The sequence below is a fragment of the Aspergillus nomiae genome (genome assembly GCF_001204775.2).
Source record: "Aspergillus nomiae NRRL 13137 chromosome Unknown contig00463, whole genome shotgun sequence".
Taxonomy (NCBI): Eukaryota; Fungi; Ascomycota; class Eurotiomycetes; order Eurotiales; family Aspergillaceae; genus Aspergillus; species Aspergillus nomiae.
The window spans coordinates 1-19,959 of NW_015378518.1; the positions used below are offsets into that span (position 1 = coordinate 1).

Consider the following 19,959-nt stretch of genomic DNA (forward strand, 5'->3'; position numbering starts at 1 on the left):
CAGCGACGGAGGACTGCTGGGGTGGTTGGGGAGAAGGGGTATGTGGATTTGGGTCCTGGGAATGTGAATATTGGTATGGACTCTGGGAATGGGTATATGGGTGTGAATACGAATATGGGGGTATGCCGCTGGCGGAGTTGGTGAGTGACAGTACGCAGCGGCCGGTGGAGTTGGACTCCGGGAAGGTGCAGCGGTGATGGATGTGTGTTGTTGTTATGTGTTTGCGTTATAGTTTGATACCTGGCTGTCTTTTGTTGATATGTCCGTTACTTAACTAACCTAATGTTGGGCTGCAAGGGATGATGTCAGATGTCCTAGGCTCATGGTTGCAGGGTATGAATTACGAGTTGGCTGCTTCGTATATCTTTCTAATACGAGATGCGGACTTGGTCTGGCCAACCTAATCGCGTTACTAATGACATTCGTCGTGTTTCCATTGTTTATTGCTGATTCTTATCTCTCTTTTCTTTATTTATTTATTTTTTCCTATCTCGTATAGCCATGTCTACCAGTAGACTTGTCGTATCATCTATCGGAGCCAGTATCCACGTTGGATGTGCAAGTGCATCGCCCGTTCCTCCCGGACAGATGGCTCCTTGTGGTTCGCCCTGCGCGCGTGGGAGGATTGAACATGGGTGGTATCTGCGGTTGTTCAGTGCCCGTCGGTTGGGTTTCAGGCGTGCCGGACATGTCCAAGCGCCGCAGACCGGGCAGTCGCAGCGCCGGATCGAAGTTGATGAGGATGATCGCCTGAAGGTCGGAGCGCAGGCCCTCCTGGTTCACGGTGTAGATGATGGTCCGTTCGTCCGCCATGGCCTCGACCTTGCCGGTGCGCTTGGAGGGGCAGAGCAGTTGGGCCAACTCAGGCGGCGCGTTGTCAGGCGGCCAGAGGCGGATGCCGCGGGATGCGAAGCGCTCGTCACTGCCGTCCGCAGGTGGTCCATCACCGTCCTGGTCGTCTTCCGTAATCTCCGGACGATAGAGCCGGTTCGGGGGCCCTTCTTCGCCCGCCTCATCGATCGGGCACTTGCGCTTGCGCGACACCATGCGCAGCCGTAAGCGGTCGTGCGGAATTAGGCTGCCGGGGGTAGGGCAGGGGTCGTTGACGAGATCGATGAAGGTTGAGGCGCACAGGTTGTAAGTGCGGAGCTTGGTGCGGTTCAAGATGAAGTCCCGCCGGGGCACAGGGTCGTCGCCGCCGCCCAAGGGGTATTCGGGGTGATAGTGTCGGCGGAGGCGCTTGCGGGGGCGTTCGTAGTTCGGTTTGCTGGACGAGTCCAGGGTTTTGGTCAACGGTTCGTCCGGCAGAGAGACGGGACGGAAGGCTTCGCCCTGGTGCTTACTGTGGATGATCTCGCTGGGCGATGGGAGCGGCTGCACGTAGTATGTGCGAATGTTCTCACTGCCGCCCTTGTGCCACTCGCGGCGACATTCCAGGATGATCAGCTGTTGGGTGGCCTCATCGTGTCGCAGCGAGATATCCGACCACGAGTCATTAATGGGGCCTTCCCGATGCTGGCGGCGCCAGGTCCGGTTCAGTGTCACGCGCTTCGTATTGTCGGTGGGGGCCACGCAGACCCAAACGTAGAAGGATGTCCAGTCGACCTCTTCCATCTCGAACGACGCCTGCGTCGACACGGCGTACAGATGGTCCTGGTGGATATCAAAACACACTGTTTGTCCGATTTCGTTGCCGGCGAAATTGTGCAGTTGCACCGGGGTCTCGTTCGTCTGTTTGCCCGTCGCCAGCTCGACGCAGTTGACGATCCATTGCTTATAGCCATGGTAGCCCGCGCCGGAGTGGGTCCCGTAGTAGAGGTAAGATTGGTTGTGTCGCACGAATAATCGCTGTTTGTTCTCGAGTTGGCGGCGCAGGCGCAATCGCCCCTTTCCCCCTTCCGTCTTTCGCCGCATATCCACCGCCAGGAGCCAGGTCTCCCGTCGTTCGACAATGTCCACGGCAATGGCCAGCACGCCATGGCTGTAGTTCATCAGCGACAGTTGGGTTGCGTCTTCGGTCGGGTCGCAGCCCGGGATCACGCGCGACAGGACCGCGTGCAGATTCAGGACATGCTCGACTTGGCTGGCCCCATGGACATCCAACGCGCGGATCTCGTCGTTGAACACGTAGCACAGCGCACCGCCGCTGTAGAGAAAGGCGCTCCCGTAGCCGATAATCGAGGCGGAATACGGATCTGCGGTTGCCACTGCTTCCTTAATGTCATAGAGACGCCCCAGTGCGTGGCGGTATCCAGACTTGTTCTCACTTGCTTGTTGCCCTTCCTTGGTATGGAGGAGGTGGTTCTGTCGCGGTGTTAGTGTTCCGTCCCACCCGGAGAGGGTAGAGAGGCTCGTACCTCGACTGTCTTCCGTGCCAGCGATTCGTTTCGCATCAAGGCATTCAGGCTTCGATTCACCCGGCTGAGATGTATGAAGTCATGACAGTCCAGGGTGGATGCCACTTGGTAGAAAACATCGTACGGGATACAATCTAGATTTTTGGTCATCTCTAACATGACCGAGGGGGCACACGATGGGTGTGAAAAGCATCTGAAGGAAGTCGGCCGCACTGAAGGAGTGTAGGAGATAATATAATACGAGAGTTTCACGACGGTGTTCTCCAAGGAAATCAGCAGTGAATGTCAGGAGTGCAACGCAAGTCAATGGCTGCGACAAAGGATGAAGATTACCCAAGGAGAGGCAATCACCCATGCAGCGGGATTCAATTCAGCCCGTGGAGCATGTTTTAGTAGTTCAGGAATGCGGCTCTAGCACAAGCATGAGGATCATTTTCGAAACGAGATCCAAGGCCCGATGGAATCATGGAGCCTCTCGGCCCCAGCGCGACGATTGGCTAGGAAGCGCTTATTAGGAACTCTTTAGTGGACATCAGAATTAAAGCCACGCCACATGCATCGAATGAAGGTCCGCGCGTCAAGGTCGGATGATGAAAGGCAGCGATCATCGCTCGTTTCCTCTAGACCAGTGGGGTTTGTTCTTCCCGCCTCCCGTGTCGCGGTTTCCCACATCTAAGAGCCTCAATCTCGCCGTCACTGGGGGGTTTTTTTTGTTTCCTTGTTCTTGTCTGTGATACACGGGGAATGAGGCCGGGTGGGATTGGTGGATCTGATTTCCATGCTTCTTTCTTGTCCTTCCTTCTCTCTTTCTGGCAACTAGAGAGCTAAAAATAACTCATCATTGGGAAACGAACTTGCTGGGTCTTGAATGAGCGCAAACTTTTGTTGGGGCTTCACCGACTTTGGCCCTCTTTTTGCGGCTCTTTTCGCTCAGCGTGGCGGAAAACAAAGCGACCGGCGCTATTTTTCTCACGCCGGTCGCTTCGTTCCGCCGTGACTACGACGAAACTATACCCCATCCTGTCGGGCCCCGATTTTGCCTCGTTGCGCGTCGGAGAAACACTGATGTCTCAGCGTGACACTATCGAAATTGAAATCAAGCCCAGTCCGTCCAAAGTGATGCGGCTGCAGGACTCTGTACGAGCTGATCCTTTACCCCGAGGAACACATCTCTTTGCCACACCCGGTAAAAATTATCGACCAATGATGCTGAATGGGTGAACACCAGTCCCTGGAGCTTTTCCGTCTTACGTGAATTATTGGAACATTGAATTCAGATGCAACAATAAATACAGCAATGATCAGAACCGAAAAGGAAACTCGGAGGAACATCCTCGGGCCAGAATTGCCATATCAAACCATCGCGTGGCGGTGCTAGTAAGCTGCCAACCATCCATGCCGTCATATTCGTCAACCAACTGGTCAGTGCGTGTCCTCCGAGCACATCTTAAAAATCTGCTCACCCGTGGACACGTCTACGGAACACTCTCAACTGAGTAATGCATCGAGCCACTAGACCTGACGGGACGCTCGAAATATGGTTGCCTTTCGAGTCAAACAATGGCGACGGCAAACAATTAAGTGCGCATCAACTGCGCCTTGCACTGCCTCGTTCCGAACGAGGATCAATCAGGTACCCCGGAAGAGGCTGGTCATCCAGATCGCCGCACTGAGGCCCAAGATGGCACACGATCGCCTGTCAAGCCAAGTGTAAGGTGCTCATGCTGGGGGGCTCTTATGCAATGGGGAGCAGGTCCCACGATGACTGGTCGTCTCGTTTGATACCGGATAGCCAGCCTCGTCGCGGCGTGAGCTCCCAACGTAAGGTGGCCGGGTCATCTTTGTTCATTGAGACCCACCTGCCAATCATAAATGGCCCGTTCGAGATAAGCCATAAGCATGGAGATTCGAGCTCTGCGGGGTATCGCAACAGGTCCAAACCTAGACCCCCGTCACGTTGTACGCTGCACATCACCCCACGAGATGTATTGACGATCTTCCGAGTGGGTGAGCACCCAGATTGGTTGACGCGTTTGCAAACAGGGTCGATAGATTCGTCTGGAACCCGTGTCCATGCGTCGCTCAAGACAAGGGAAGCAAGGATCCCTGTTTGGTCACATTCCTGCTAGCCGGCTGCTTTGTTTGCTAGCATCCTTGTAGACCCCGAAGGAAGAGGGGTTGGTGATGATTATATGGAGCACGAGCACAGACAATTGAGTTTCCCTCCGGTGTCTCGATAATGAGGCTAGCCTCGGTGTATGGAATTGCTGAGGGGCCAATCCTCGTGTCGAGGAGCTCAGTGAGGCTCAACATGACATGTTGTGAATATATCTAGAGGCTCCTGTCCTCCGTCCTGGGATACTCTTGTGCCAGTAAGGTTTAATTCTTGATCCTTTTACCGTCGAAGTTCTACTCATGGGCTATGTCCTTGGATCACGGCGCAAGTCATTTGTCACTCTCTACCGCCATTGCTGGCTTTGTGTCGTTGAGGCTCTTAACATCACCACGCCTCCACAGCGGGTAGGTATCATGAATACCTTGGGAACATAAGTAAATGGGACTACACTGTATAAACCTGGTCCGTGTTGCATTAGATTCTGCATAAAGATAAAGCTTTACTATACTACCACCAGGCCAGCCTCAGTCAATGCACCGTTCATCATGCCGCGGAGTTGGCTATCGGTTCCGGTGCTTACTCCCAGCGCGGTTCGCGGTGGAACATAACATCCCGACTAACATGTTGCCTAGTGGTCATGTGAGCTGACCCCGTGACCAGCCACAAAAGACTTGGCCGTCAAGCAGAAGCATCTGGCCCCTGACGGTCTGAAGATACTCGTACCATAATCAACCCAAGAAAGTGATAAGAGGGCTGGGATGACTGTGGTGCAGGCCTCGTGACTGGACTGGATTCACTGAGACGCATGACTCCTGGCCAAGCCTGGATGATCGGCCAGCCGACAACCGACGATTCTATCATTGTACAGTAGTCCTACCGTCATCGTTGTTTTGCCCGGCTGCAGGCCAAGCCCGAGACTGTTATGCTGGTGCCTAGCGAACATTCCGGAAGGTTGCCCAATCGGGACAAGCGCCGAACTGGTTGAGATTCCTGGGGGATGGATTGGCCCGGTAGGCATCCACCGTGGCACGTCCCATGGAACCAGGGCTGTAGGGCTGTCCCATCCAGATTAATAGAGTACTCCGTACGTATCATGTGTTGAGAAACATGATGCCAGACGTTCTGCAAGATGGGTCCAGGGGGCGAATTCTATTTGCCGAGATTCCCGTAATCCACCTTCAGGAGTCTGCGGTAAGGCTGACGGCCTCCCACTGGATTGATGCTGATGGGCGTTCCGTAAGTCATCGATTACTCATGCCGATCGAAGGTGACATTTTTTTGGGGGTCAATTTCTGGTGCGATTGTTGTGGGATATGATGGTAGATCTCACCAAGAAAAAAGAAGTAGCATAATCAGACCGGTCCAATTGACTTGCATCGTCAGTCACTACTACGAGGACTAACCCTCGCGTCAACTGCACTGGGAACAAATAAGGCAAAAAAGACGTCTCTCACTTGACCGCTGCTGCCCTATCCGTCTCGTGTCAGACCCACAGGGGCCAAACGGGCCAATCGCCCGACGGGACGGACCCCACCGTGGAATGCGGACTATCAGCCATCCTGCCTGAGGTTTCCCCGTTCTTGTTAAATCTCGCGTTCCTGTCATTTCTTCTTCCTCTTCTTTCACTTCTGATTCCCTGTCCACCTTGTTCGTTCTCTTTCTGTTCCATCTTCCCCCACCATTCTGTCTCCAGTGGGAAGATAAGCTTACTTTTCTTCACGATCTTGTAGATTGAGGGGTTCGTGTTTAGTCCGAGACGGTGCACTGACTTTCTCCACACGAAGGAACTGTTTCTTGGCGAGGGGAAATTGATCACTCCCTCACTACACACGCACACACTTGTGATCCTTTCACGGTCACGAGCATCTTCTCAAATCCATCCTAATTGATGTACTACCAAAACTACAATTACCCTCCCCCCAATCGCTGGGGAGGTGGTTACTATCCGCCGCCGCAGCAACAGCAGCAACAGTGGGCACCGCCGCCGCAGCCTTACTAGTAAGAGACCGCTTTTGTCCACTCACCGTAATGCTGGTAGGGCTAACCGGTCCAAGTTCCAATGGATATCCTCCTCCAGCACAACCTCCCCAGTCATATTCTCCACCACAATATCCGCCCCCTGGTCAGTATGGCCATCACACTCCGACCCCGCCCCCGTCATCGGGGTCACAGTATCGCTCCTATCACAGTAAGCGAAGGCATACCAGTCTTGCTGCCGGACAGGTCCCACTAACCACCCTAGGTCACTCGCCGTCATGGGGCCAAAGCCAAACGCCCCCACGCCCTCCGATGGAGGCGCAGCAGTTCGGCAAGGGAGCTCCGTCCAACTATCGCTTCCAGTACTCCGCTTGTACGGGTCGACGGAAGGCTCTGTTGATCGGTATCAACTATGCCGGGCAACCGAACGCCCTCCGCGGCTGTATCAATGACGTGACCAATATGTCGACTTTCCTTCATGATCGATACGGCTACCGGAGAGAAGATATGGTCATCCTGACCGACGACCAACAGAACCCCATGAGTGTCCCGACCAAAGCCAATATCCTGCGAGCAATGCAATGGCTGGTCAGGGATGCGCAGCCGAATGATTCGCTTTTCATTCATTTCTCAGGTAGAGACCACCGCGGAAGCTGACCGGGATGTTATTGGCTGACTGATCTAGGACATGGCGGCCGAACGCCGGATCTGGATGGAGACGAGGAGATGGTACGTTTTAACCCATGATATCATGTCCATTCGTGACTATTGCTGACGGGTACCAGGATACGACGATGTTATCTACCCGTTGGACTACCGTACGGCTGGACATATCGTAGACGACGACATGCACGATATTATGTATGTATGCTTTGATTTGCTGCTCGACTGACTACTGACAAAGCTTTCAGGGTACGGCCGCTGAAACCAGGTGTGCGTCTGACTGCTATTTTCGACTCCTGCCACTCGGGTACGGCCCTGGACCTTCCTTACGTATACTCCACTCAGGTACGTTTTCTCGCGTTTAATATGCCTTCACGATACTCATTCTGGTTAGGGTATTCTGAAAGAACCCAATCTCGCCAAAGAGGCGGCCCAGGATCTCTTTAGCGCCATCACGTCATATGGACAAGGTGACTTTGCTAGTGTCGCCCAGACTGCAATTGGCTTCCTCAAGAAAGCCGCCCTGGGCGACTCTGCGCGCCAACGGACCGTTAGAACCAAGACCTCTCCTGCGGATGTGGTCATGTTTTCAGGCTCCAAGGATACCCAGACTTCGTAAGTACCCCCCGCGGGTGTCATAGTCGTTCGCAGCTAACAAGGTAATAGAGCGGATACCTTCCAGGACGGAGAGGCTCGAGGTGCATTGAGTTGGGCTTTTATCAAGACATTGAAACAGCGTCCACAGCAGAGCTATTTACAACTGCTAAACTCGGTTCGGTCCGAATTAGAAGGCAAATACAGCCAGAAGCCGCAGCTGAGCTGCAGCCACCCACTCGGTGAGTCTTGTGTTTCTGAATTTTTCTGTTCTTTACTAACGGCTCTAGATGTCAATTTACTTTTTGTGATGTGATATGTATTGTACGAGACATGATGTATGCGTAGTTATTTTTTTCTTTTCTTTTTGGGTTTACACGATTCTATGACATTCAATAGCATTGCATTGGCCTCGAGCAAAGTCCCGGCCATATTTCCTTTCGGCTTCACTTCTACGCATTGTTTGGCTAGATAGCAGCGCTGTAGTGTTGTTAATAATACTCCCTGACCAACTGCCCGCTGAAGGTACAACGCTTTTAGTCTTGGCCACAGGGCTTCCTTTCCTCTCTTGCTACCGTCGTGGAATTAAGCTCTAAGTGTACAGCTGACATGGATGTTAATAATAAGTCTTGATAATCGACATCACACCCTCGTCCGAGGCGTTGACTAACCTGTAAGAGCCTCCCCATTATAGCCATGTATATAAATCTGGCACACTTGATATTCGTATATAACATTGAATAGTGTAAGCTCCCGGTATGTCGAGTCTCGGTTCTAGGTGATGGTACCCGCTATGGGATTAACAGAGGGTCTACTGCAGGGCTAGATGGTCTGTCAGCTAGGTAAGGGTATGTTAAATGGAGAAGAATGAAACTGCTTATCATTAACTGAATAGTGGAACAGATACTAAGGAACTGATTCTTGCCTGCACCCCCTTCCTTTGTCTTTAGTCCCGCTGTTAAATAACTTGGGAGCCTCTTATATCCCGTGATATTCTGATACCAGGGGCAAAGGACTATCCGTTCAGCTAACCTTTTTCCTGGCTGGGTTAAGACTGCAACGGGGACCGGGGATGGTGCACGGAGGAATAGAGTATCCAGGGACCCGGAGGATCTGTGACACATGGGTAGCAAGCGAGAGTAAGGAACATGCAATCCATGTCCTAGTCGAGACCTGAAAGGGGAGAAATGAAAGATGATGCTAAGCGCTAGCGTTGGTAGTCAATGTCTTCCTGGATACTACTCCATCACATGAAGTACGCTCAGAGTTTGGTGATGCTCAGGCCCGAGGGGTTTCTCTTGTCCTGCCAAACGCTTTTCTAAGATACACCAGGGCATTCTCATAGTGGCTGAGACCGTCATAGACAATGCCAATCCAATGAAGCGTGTTCAAAGTATCTTGATGTTCAGGCTAGAGTACTTTCCCCTGTCCTTCTAGGGCATATTGGAATTGCTCGAGCGCTCGCTCGCTCTGACCGAGATTGTAATGACGCATTGACATTCTTTAAGAAGCCGAAGAATAGTTATCGTTGCTCAGTGCACGAATCCTTGTGTTCGAATTCTTGTAATCGCCTCTCAAGTGCAAAACTTTCAAAATGTCCAAAGCCTGGCGTAAAACTTTCTCTGGACGCTCGCCCAACGAAGATGCAAATTTATTAAGCTCATCTTGCTGGGAATGCAGAGACTCGTCTTCAATCATATTCATGGACAAAAGCTCCAGCCAAGCAATCCATTGGTCTGAATCCAAAAACCTGTCTATCCTCGAATAGACTCTGACGGTAAAACCAGATTGATATATATGGGCATTCATATATATAGACGAGTAACGCAGGAAGTGATAATCGCGTCCAAGCTCAGGCGATTTGTCCCAGTCATGCAATGGTGAACCGTAGTCGCATTTTGAAAGGTACTCTATACAAGCCGCTGCAAACTGACAGTGTGTGCCATCTAAAGGCACACGAAAAGTCATGATTTGACGTTTTCTCCGCCGGTGTGGCCATTGGCTCTTAGGTCTCACTAGAAACTCCTTGACGGAAAAGTGCACCAGCTGCAAGAAACCGTTTGTGATATCGATGAGATCACCGCAGACGTCGACGATCCTGCGATTCAGTTGCGGGATGAGATAATCCTCTATAGAATATCCATCACGTGTGCAAGTCGACAATACAGTAAACTAGTTCTGAGCCAAATGCGGCTATCGTGTCGAAGGCCATCCACAGATCAGAGGCTGTAGGTTGCCCTCTCAACATCAAGTTCTTAAGAATCAAGATAGTTACTTCCTCAGGGGTAATTTTCACCAACTACCATAGTAGCGAACGGATTAGTCCACTTGAATTTTGCTGACTGGCATACATGTTAGAGAATGCGAAGAGTAGCGCAGGGACTTTGTTACTCCACATGTGATCGACAATAGAGGATGTCAGAATGCTTTTGCCACAGTCGGGAGAGCTATAGATACATATAAGTCTGTCTGGAGCTGATAAGGGAGGCAATGCGTTCCATCTACTGAATATTCAATATGTTTGACCAGATCCAGTCACAGGTAAAGTTGGTTTGGGGCGGGTTCGGGCTCGAGATCTCCGTCCCGCCCCCGATGCTGGGTCGGGTTTCCAGAGGTTCAACTTGTTCCGGCCCCGAACCCGTACGGATTTTAGTTGACCCTGCCCGGTACTACTTGCTACGAGAATTAAATTACGTTAGTTAACTAGTTAGGAATAGTAATGATTGCTTAGCCATCGGCCGCTTTACCTGCAACCACCCGTCCTTCTCCCCATAGGCTCGTGCTAGTGTCGCCCTGCATTATCCCTTACAGAGTTTTCAGGTCCACAATTGTTTTCGGGCTCGCCTGCGGGATCACCATCGGGCCGTTGTGAGTTTCCGTGGCACACCAGAGAATTTCCATGCCTTCTTTTTGGTTTTCTACACCTGCCAGAAGTATCGTCTCGCTTCTGTATGGCTTTATATAGCTCGTTGCAAGAACGGCGCAAATGTTCGTACTCTTGATATCATGCTGTTGCCTCAAGGTTAAACTGTATTTGCTAGAGATACAGGGTAGCTTGTGTAATATATTGGTAATTCAAATACTGTGGATAAAACAGATTATCATATGACAACGCTTACTTGCATTCCGATGATATCAAATCATCAAATGTAATTCGAGATGGGCCGAAAGTTGTATCACATGTTTTAATGGAATTGAGGGAGTCTCTCAAATGTTTCAAAACCGACCATCAAACAAGCACCTATTATAGAAAGGAGCAATACTTTGAGCATTCTTCTAGTGATCGTAGGGAAAGAAGGGCAGAATACAAAACTTGGTCACCGAACGGTGGAATCAGCGTCCATATCCTTTGGCATTCTCAATAGTGTAGTAAAACTAGGTGATGGTCTGGTCCTATGTAGACAGTCTAAGGATCCATTCGAATAATACTTCAGTTAGTAGTACGACAGGGCAAGGATCGGCTTTCTGCTTGCCAAGTATCTATTCTCTTGCTTTCTGCCTAGTTGACAGCCCGCGAAGGATCCATCTCCTGGAGCTTACCAATGAAGTAGCAAGCACATTTCAGCGGTACTGTAATACCTAGATCAGAGACTATTTCTTACCAAGCGTTACAACCCGATACCGGCGCTAATCAGATCATGGGATCACCCGGGAAGAACCTTCGCCAATGATATGCAAGAGCTTAGTTGCAATTGGTTGCAACTCTTGGGTCCTTTAAAATACACGATCCGCTGTAAGCTCCGGATCCGGTCTAGTGCCGCTGGCTCCGACGCCCACGACAGCCTATCACACATTTTGACGAGGGGACCCTTGTTATAGTACTCTAATACTATATCTCCCAGTCCCTATTCTCCCTACAGTGGTCTACTCTGTTACTACGAAGTAGTACAGCACCAAGATGTTAAAGCCCCACCAGGTGCAGAAATGCTACTGTGTCTCAATGGATCTTCGTAGAGCCAGAAACCAAGTCTTACTCCCCAGTGAGGATTATCGTTCTTGCGTTATCCTTTGTATTATTATTATTATTATTATTATTATTATTATTATTTTCATCATCATCATTAATATTATTATCTCCACCCACTTGGTTTCCTCTCCGTTTTCTTTTGCTTCCCATTATTTTATGTTCCAGCTTCATCCCGCGTCTTACGTTGTTTTATCAATAATTCTAGCATTTGCGGAGGGGAGTTGTTCCAACGCCGTCGAGCATGGCAATCGGCTGCCCGCCGAGTCTCCTCTCGCTGAACGTCACCCGTCGTCCTCCGTGGGTGTACTACGTTCTCCTCACTGCACTCTTATTCCTCATCATCCATAGTATTTCCACACCAAGGCAAGATTTTGATACCATGCCTTCTTTCTGCGTCCAGACCCTGACTGTTATGCATTGTCCAGGCCATTAGTTCTCCGACCCGGAGATGTGGTGGCCAGCCCCCTCGAAGTAAACCCATCCGACGATCAAGCTCCATTCGCACACGAGCCAATCGGGCTAGGAACGTTACGTGACGTCCGGTATGTTGTTATCTACCTTATTGAGTTGTCGGCCGTTTGTTGACTTCTCCCTCACGGGCATTCTTTCTAGCGAGGATAAGTTTTATCGGGGTGGGACATTGACTTTGACAAGTGCAACCGATGACTATTCGCATCCCAGCCCTGTGATATATGACCCATATCCCGACTATAGCGGAGAGAAGTGGCAGAGGTCGTCTGCAGGGCGTTATAATGCGTGTCAGGGACCAAGAGGGAAATTCTTAGACCGAACAAATCGAGAAGATATGGTATTGGTTTATCCCGGTGTTCAGAAAGGTATATCCCATCACTCGACCGTTTCATATGGTCTAACCTATGAAACAGACTTTCCTAGTCCATTGATTGGGTCTTATGCTGCGACAGGTCTCGACAGCTCTGTGTGCACCGATCGCTATTCTCGCCTGGGTGCCTATGGTTATGGCGACGACCAGCAACAAGGGGCCATCCCAGGCTTCCGGCATTTGGGAAATATCAATTGGGACAGTATCAACTGGAGATCACTCGAATCGCAATGCTTTGAGAGAAACTCAGAGAGATATAAGCCAGGCCAGGTAGATCCGCGTCGGATAGAACATATTCTACCTCGTGCCCCTCCTTCCGCTTCCAAGCCCAACCATCATGGCAACACCGACGCTGCCTCTGGCCCACAGTTTCAGTCGAGATCCGCTGTCGTACTACGCACGTGGCATGATATGGAATGGACCGAGAACCATAAGCACTATGTCAGATCTCTCGTCATGGAGCTCTCATTACACACTGGTGCTGAATACGAGGTATTTCTCCTGTGTCATGTGAAAGATCCGAATGTGTCACTTCACGTGGATGATCAAGATGGAATGCAACGCCTGAAGGCCAAGTATATTCCACCGGAGTTTGCCGACATGACTATATTATATAATGAGGAGACACTGAAGGCGTGGTATCCCAAAGTCGAAGAACATAGGTACAGCGCTTCTATGCAATACATGGATTGTTGTTGCGCATGCTAACCCTTTGCAGCCCCAATCTTCAATATTGGCAGCCAATTCAGGTTTTCTCCCAGCTCTACCCCAATTTCGACTTTTACTGGCACTTGGAAATGGACGCTCGATTTACAGGCCATGCATATCATTTTATGGAACAAACGGCAAAGTTTGCTAAGGAGCAACCGCGAAAATACCTCTGGGAGCGTAATGCATACTGGTACATCCCGGGCACGCACGGCAGCTGGCAAGACTTCAGGAAGATGGTTGATGAGTCTGTGAGAAACAAAGAAAGTGTGTGGGGCCCCAAGCCGGTCTCTGGGCTCACCGCAGCCGGTCCCAGGCCGCCAGTGGCTGATCCCAAGAATGATAATTATGAGTGGGGTGTTGGCGAGGAGGCTGATTTTGTCTCTTTTCTTCCAATTTTCGATCCGACTGACACTCAGTGGACCTATCCCAACAAATTCTGGAATGTACCAGGGGACGCCGCCCGACGCGCGTCAGCCGTGGCCATGGGCCGCATATCAAGGACGTTGCTTCATCTCATGCATGATGCTGAAATCGAGAAAGGCATTGGCGTAGTTTCTGAGATGACAGCCCCGACATTCGCTCTCTGGCACGGACTGAAGGCTGTGTATGTCCCCCACCCCCTTTATATCGATGGTAAGTGGACGTCCAAAGAGCTCGGACGAATATTGAACCCCGGCCCCCCGGAGAAAATCAACGGTGGGGGGGATAGTATCTGGAACTTCGATCATAAATGGGATCATATCTTGTTTCGAATGTCTTACATGTTCACCGCGCAAACTGCCGAAGACCTGTACCGACGGTGGCTAGGCTACAAGATTGATCCCCACCAATATACGGATGGCACTTACGTGAGTTATCTGCTTTTTGCTCATGATCTATTATGGGTGTTAACCGCTTGACCCTTCCAGCACCAAGACCCTCAGGGGCGGAATTGGTTTGAAAGTGGAGACTTGGTATGTTCACGAACGTTCCTTCGCGCTTTGTAGCTTGACCTAACTGTTTTATCAGAGGGAGGAGCTTTACGGCCGACTCTGCTATCCATCCATGCTTCTTCATCCGATTAAAAATACCGCCGAAAAGAAGGGTAAGGCTATGGCGGTACCTGTGTAAACTTTTCCGGTTGTTTAAATATAAAGATATATCCATTCTTCTTCCTGCTTGGTCTGACTGCTCGTTGGCATATGTACGTATGGCTCCCGCGGGACGGCAATATAACAATAACATAATGTGACACGCGTAGATCTTAGATTCCTTCTCACTTGCACCTACGTTGTGCTAAACTGCTAATACATTTTGAAATTTTTGGGGCCCGAATGGGGTAGGGCCGAAAACGCCTCTACCACCGTTATAAGTATATACCTGGTATGTTAGTGGTAGTAGACCTGTATAATAAATGCTTGTCCAGCACGCCATCATAGATGTTATAAAACATACTACGTACTGCTTATCGAGGCTTCACATTACTGGCATGTGCCAGATGATTTGTTGGGGCGCTCGGAAGTTTCGGATTTAACAAAGAAAACAAGAATTATTCCTGGCTTCTTGCTTCATTTGACATAGCGTCCCCTCCGGATAGGCTATTGGTACCTGAAATGTGGGCATCTGGATTCTAGGCCCCTTTTCCGTTGGAATTTTGGGGGAGAACCCTGAGAAGTATAATACGCCTTGTGTTACATCCGACAACGTATTCATGCTATCGTAATACCAATACAGCCACTAGTTTTAGCGCTGGGGCTTGGCCGCCTGTGATACTTTCATTTAACATCCAGGGCCAGGACCCTACGTCGAACAGGGGTACGGTGGTTCAATATTTACTTGTAAAACTAGCTAAAGGCTAGTGAATAAGTCCGTTCATGCAACCTGACTGCGGCAATCCCTATCTGGTAGATGCTGTCTTGAGCTGAGGTTTCATTCTTATCCTGCTTCCCCAAGCGCTCGTCATTGAACATCCTTTCGGAGTTAGCATGCCATTGTAAAACAGCCAGTCGTCAGATGTCTTTCTCACAAGGTCTCTCTTGTTTTACTCCTATTTCTCTACCGTGACATAGTGCAACTGTACTCACGAGACGGTATTGCCTTCATATACATAAAAGACGAAGCAGAAGAAGAAAAAGCAAACATCGGTATCTGGGGTTGTACTCCACTAACACCGGAAGAACGGAAGTACGCCGGTCTGAGCACTACATATCTATTGTTGAGAGATGATTGGAACTTTTGAGTGGGGGGTTGTGCTGGTAATTAAACGACAAGGCTGGTTTCCAGAGACGCCCTCTCACTTGTCGTCTTACTTCCCTCTGATGTTTCTGTTTGCTAGAGTTAAAAACAATCCTTCCCCGTGACATACCGACATGCTTCATTTGATTATCATCTACAGATAGGGTCTCCATAGTCCCATCCGCTTGCGACTCGCTCATCATAACGACTATAATGGCTAACGTCTGCTATTACCCTAACAAGGATGTTGCGAAATCCGATGTCCCATGCAACACTGACGGGAGACCTGGCCCTTGCTGCGGAAAAGACGCAATCTGCCTTTCCAACAATTTATGTTTGTCAACCACGCAGCCATACACATTGACTCGTGGGAGCTGCACAGATAGAACATGGTCATCTGGTTGCCCGACATGGTGCCGTGAGTCCTTCGCTAACCCGAACACTAAGATTTTACTCAAGTGTCGAACTAACCATACCGAATGATAGGAGATGCGCAATTGGGCTCTGGATCATCCTTAGTCTACCTGAATGGATCAGACGACAGCACTCTATACTGTTGCAATTCAGTTGTCGCCGACCGGGGCAAGACTGTCTGTAGCAATCTTCCAGGGGGTGCTTCTCAAACACCATTTACGGTCACCAGCGGCGAAATTATCCCAGATGTAGCTGGTCTCTCCGGCCTGGTTCGCGCCTCCAACTCTTCATCGTCTGCCCCCAACAACACGGAGATATGTGTCCAAGACTCTTCGAGAGAGACCGCCATAGGTGCTGGAGTTGGTGTCCCTCTGGGCATAATTGCCCTAGGTTGTATGGCGTGGGCGGTATGGGAGAGAAGGGCACGCCAGCGCACAACAACTAGTTCCTCGAGCGAGTTCTCGTTCCTCGAGCGAAATCAGGCCTATGACAAATCATATTCTCAGCGACCGGTGGGCGAACTACCTGCATCTCTTCCAGAAGCCGCAGAGCTGGGTGATGAGGTACGCCAGAGATAATCAGATCCCTTGCTGGCGTGATGCTGAGTGGAGTTGTAGCTTGAGCCTCTTCTTATTCTGGATGCATAACCCTGTGATAACGTGCGATGGGCTATGCAGACACTGACACAAACCTTAAGTCGCTGCTTGTTTAATTCCTGTACTACAGAACCAATTGTCTAATTATCATGATAGTCTTTCCAATGCATTGTGGTTTCTACAGATTCGACTTGACTGCTGAAAAACTCTTTCTTTCGCTTGACCTTGATATCATTATCCGCTTCATGATTGTGTAAGGTTTGCTGCATCGCTAACCTACATTTACCTCTAAGAAACCGGATATAGAAGCTATTGAAGCAGTGCCTCTCTCTTTCAAAAGAGTGGTCTATACCATTTCTCATAAAATAAATATTCTTCCGTGGATAATACTACGGACCCAGTCTCTAAGATAAAAGTATATAAGAACTAGAGATAACTAGAACTGATTTCCTTGTGGACTCAAGATCTAGGGCCCGACCCGGCACTAGGTCGCCTTTTCAGCGGTTCAACCTGCACCCCGCAAACTCGCTACTAGGGCTTAAATATATCGGGGTGTTAGCTCTGAAGGGGCCCAAAATTAGCGTAATCAACGGTTTAAATTGATGCTCGCCATTTACTTTTCTATCAGTTTGGCTTCCTAGATTTCTGGAAGCTGCTTTAGTCGACAACATAGATGCCGCCTCAGCGGACAGCTCACAAGTCGCCAGAAAGAAGTTGGTTGAATCCACCCTCATAGAAGAAATAATGCAAATCGAGCTTGATGGAATGGTTCGAGACATCTAAGTCGAACAGTATCGGGCCAGAGTCATGCAACATCTTGGTAGAGGCGTGGTACTGATGGAAAATCAGTGGGGGTTTGCGTATCTTGTGTCCTGATTGCGTTTGTTGACGCATATCAGCTAGCTACATCGTGGCAGAGTGGGAGATCAACTGGGAGGTATAAAGAGATTAGTTGCCAGGTTCTTTAAAATCCCAAAGAAATTGTATTTATTGGATATAGTTAGGGGTGGTTTAGAGTGGTTATAATATCTGGATACATGCCACCCGCCTACTACGCCTAAATTACAGTAGAGTGGCTACTGACTAGACAAGGCTAAATCTATTTAGGCCTAGTTCTTCTAGCGGCTTAGATAAGCCGATAATCGGCACATACTTATTCAGGGAACGGTTCAGTCTACAAAGAACACGACCTGCGGACGAACACTATAGGAATACCATATTGGAAGTGGCAAAGCTGACTAGAATCCACCTGGAAGTTCACAGTTCCTGAGTCTCGGACCTCCATTCAAGTGGTTTAATTAATTTTAGTTAACTCTGATTGATCCCTTGGCCATGTACAGTCTGACAAGTGTGGCGGGTCAAGCACTAATATGTATGGGTAGGATTTGCCAGCACATCATCGTGGCGCATTGACTTCCACCCGCAGCTGAAACGCACAGAGGGCGATGAATCCACTCTCGACACTTTCCCAGGCGCACGGAGACCTCAAGAATCTCAATGAAGATCCCCCTATAGGGCCTGGAAGGAATCTCGATCTAAAGATCGCCGAGCCTGAGTCCATGCGGGTGGAACCCTGGTCAGTCAGCCACGGTTTGATTTATAGACAATCTGTAATTGTTTATTCATAAGAGCGGGGTTGTTTGGAATCTTGCCTGCTAGAAAAGATACGCTGTTCGTTTTTTGATTTGACCATCGAGTCAGCTGTTTCTTGTGTCGACGAGCCTGTGCCTCATTCACTAGAGTCTTCACATTGCTGATGAACCATCTTTTTATAACTATTGTGGCTCACTCCTTGACCGTAGATGACTACCGATTATCCTTCGGTGGGGTCAATACTGGGTCGATCCATAACCGACCCTCATATTGGTGGACCCAAAGTTGGATGAACGGATCGACGCGTCCGCCGAGCAGTGAGCCAGCAACGATTTAACAACCAATCGACAACGAATGAAAATTTCAGCCAAGGGGACGTGAAGGCAATTGCATATCGATCCGTCAGATTGAACCAGAGATCCCTCGTAGTCACAAGGGATCCGTATGATGCCTTTTGTCATAGCATCAAACTGCCCAAATTGTGCGTTTGATGTGTCACTCAATACAACATTGTTATGCTTACATTTGTCGCTGCAGAGTGAAAATTAGTTGTTCGGATTTTGTCTCACTACTCCTCATCTCTTGTATTTGGGCACCTAATTCAGAGAAATCTCGTAAAGTAGTCAACTCGGCTGTTTGTCTTGTATATCAAGGCACTATCTGCTCCAAGAGCACAGCCACGGAATTATGGCGATATCAACTTGCATCTGTACCACTCGATACAGGCAGACAGACAAAAACCCCGCAATTTCGAGCTGATGCCTTATCCTCAAGTCGTCTACCCCGCTCGCCGATCAGCCTTTATTCATTCGCTCGTGCCAAGGACACGTAGAGTATCTTGCATCGCCATGACACACGGATGTTGCGACGTGGCCCATGGATGCACCGATCAGATGAGGCAATTCATTCTCGTTAGTCAACTATTTCTCTTCTTCTCTCGATTCAAAGCACCCGACCTGGGCTGAGAGCTGAACTATAAATACGTGGGGGGCTGCCCACGTTTATCCTGGAATACAACGACCAGAAAGACCAGTGAAAACAGTATACTATAACTCTTTTCTCTCTGTTCTTCTAGCTAATTATTACCTCTCACCACCAAGGTAAGACCTCCCTACACACTATTATGATCCACTATTTCCTCTGTTCATGCCCTTGTTCTAATTCTCTCCCTAGATGCCCTCCGCGACAGGTGCACTTTCTGCTAACTTTAACAACTTCACTGGGAAATGGAATGTGGAAGGCTACGAGGCTGAGCTCCATGGTAATTTCAGCCAAAGTGTTGAGAACTGGCAGTCCGACGCTACACTCGAATACGACAATGTCCAAGACCTTGTTGGCACCTTCAGCGTCCAATCCGGACCGTCATACGTCGGCGTCCTTGATATTAGCCTGACATTGACCAACCAGGCTGGCAAGCAAATCAAGATCACTGGCCCTCTCTCGTCTCCCATCTCCCAGAGGACCCCCATTGCCGGCCAAGGATCCTGGTCCATCAGAATGTAGATGGAGACCCTTTGGCCCTGGGACAATTGCTTCAATACATTAAGCAGGGAGATGGGATAGGTGGATGAAGATGGCGGAGGGGGATAGGGGATTGCAATTCTAGTCTCGTCCGTTGGATTACATGATATCACCTGGAATGTCGTCTGTCTATCTCTATGTTGTTAGCGTGTAACTATCTCTTGCTCCCTCCAAGCTCCAATAATCTCTAGAGATAAGAGGATGCCAAGTTTGGTAAAATAGGTGTCGCTTATAGAGTAGAGTAAACATGAAGCGAACACATTAGACTTGTGAAACATGACCTCCAGACTATCAAAGGTTCTTTCTTGATCTTTCAACAATATGCTTCTTCTTCCCACTTGAGCCTTGGGTTGTCAAATACACGTCGCTTTCATCATCTATATACCCCCGTCTAA

At 49.5% G+C, this 19,959-nt stretch overlaps 6 protein-coding genes across 6 annotated transcripts; 5 read left to right on the forward strand and 1 right to left on the reverse strand.

Moving 5' to 3' along the window:
* Positions 1 to 525: 525 nt before the first annotated feature.
* On the reverse strand, positions 526 to 2,516 carry fbx15 (F-box domain protein; the record flags this gene model as incomplete). Its single annotated transcript, XM_015556007.1, has 2 exons — positions 526 to 2,304; positions 2,358 to 2,516. 2 exons carry the CDS (start codon positions 2,514 to 2,516, stop codon positions 526 to 528), a joined length of 1,938 nt encoding a protein of 645 aa, XP_015402251.1.
* A 1,378-nt stretch (positions 2,517 to 3,894) lies between these two features.
* Positions 3,895 to 4,486, forward strand: ANOM_010752 (uncharacterized protein; the record flags this gene model as incomplete). The annotated part of the gene is made up of 2 exons (XM_015556008.1): positions 3,895 to 4,067; positions 4,111 to 4,486. 2 exons carry the CDS (start codon positions 3,895 to 3,897, stop codon positions 4,484 to 4,486), a joined length of 549 nt encoding a protein of 182 aa, XP_015402249.1.
* Positions 4,487 to 6,361: 1,875 nt separating this feature from the next.
* On the forward strand, positions 6,362 to 8,262 carry ANOM_010753 (caspase family protein; the record flags this gene model as incomplete). The annotated part of the gene is made up of 9 exons (XM_015556009.1): positions 6,362 to 6,471; positions 6,528 to 6,661; positions 6,716 to 7,084; positions 7,136 to 7,183; positions 7,236 to 7,311; positions 7,362 to 7,458; positions 7,508 to 7,728; positions 7,780 to 7,949; positions 7,998 to 8,262. 9 exons carry the CDS (start codon positions 6,362 to 6,364, stop codon positions 8,021 to 8,023), a joined length of 1,251 nt encoding a protein of 416 aa, XP_015402250.1. The 3' UTR covers positions 8,024 to 8,262.
* A 3,838-nt stretch (positions 8,263 to 12,100) lies between these two features.
* On the forward strand, positions 12,101 to 14,336 carry ANOM_010754 (DUF3405 domain-containing protein; the record flags this gene model as incomplete). The annotated part of the gene is made up of 6 exons (XM_015556010.1): positions 12,101 to 12,216; positions 12,287 to 12,510; positions 12,559 to 13,177; positions 13,234 to 14,074; positions 14,135 to 14,179; positions 14,235 to 14,336. Coding segments are annotated over 6 exons (1,947 nt in total), but the record flags the coding sequence as incomplete, so codon positions are not given.
* Positions 14,337 to 15,919: 1,583 nt separating this feature from the next.
* Positions 15,920 to 16,501, forward strand: ANOM_010755 (uncharacterized protein; the record flags this gene model as incomplete). Its single annotated transcript, XM_015556011.1, has 2 exons — positions 15,920 to 16,417; positions 16,472 to 16,501. The coding sequence occupies 2 exons, from the start codon at positions 15,920 to 15,922 to the stop codon at positions 16,499 to 16,501; spliced, it is 528 nt and encodes a 175-aa protein (XP_015402248.1).
* Positions 16,502 to 19,216: 2,715 nt separating this feature from the next.
* Positions 19,217 to 19,546, forward strand: ANOM_010756 (uncharacterized protein; the record flags this gene model as incomplete). Its single annotated transcript, XM_015556012.1, has 1 exon — positions 19,217 to 19,546. The coding sequence occupies one exon, from the start codon at positions 19,217 to 19,219 to the stop codon at positions 19,544 to 19,546; it is 330 nt and encodes a 109-aa protein (XP_015402245.1).
* Positions 19,547 to 19,959: the final 413 nt, after the last annotated feature.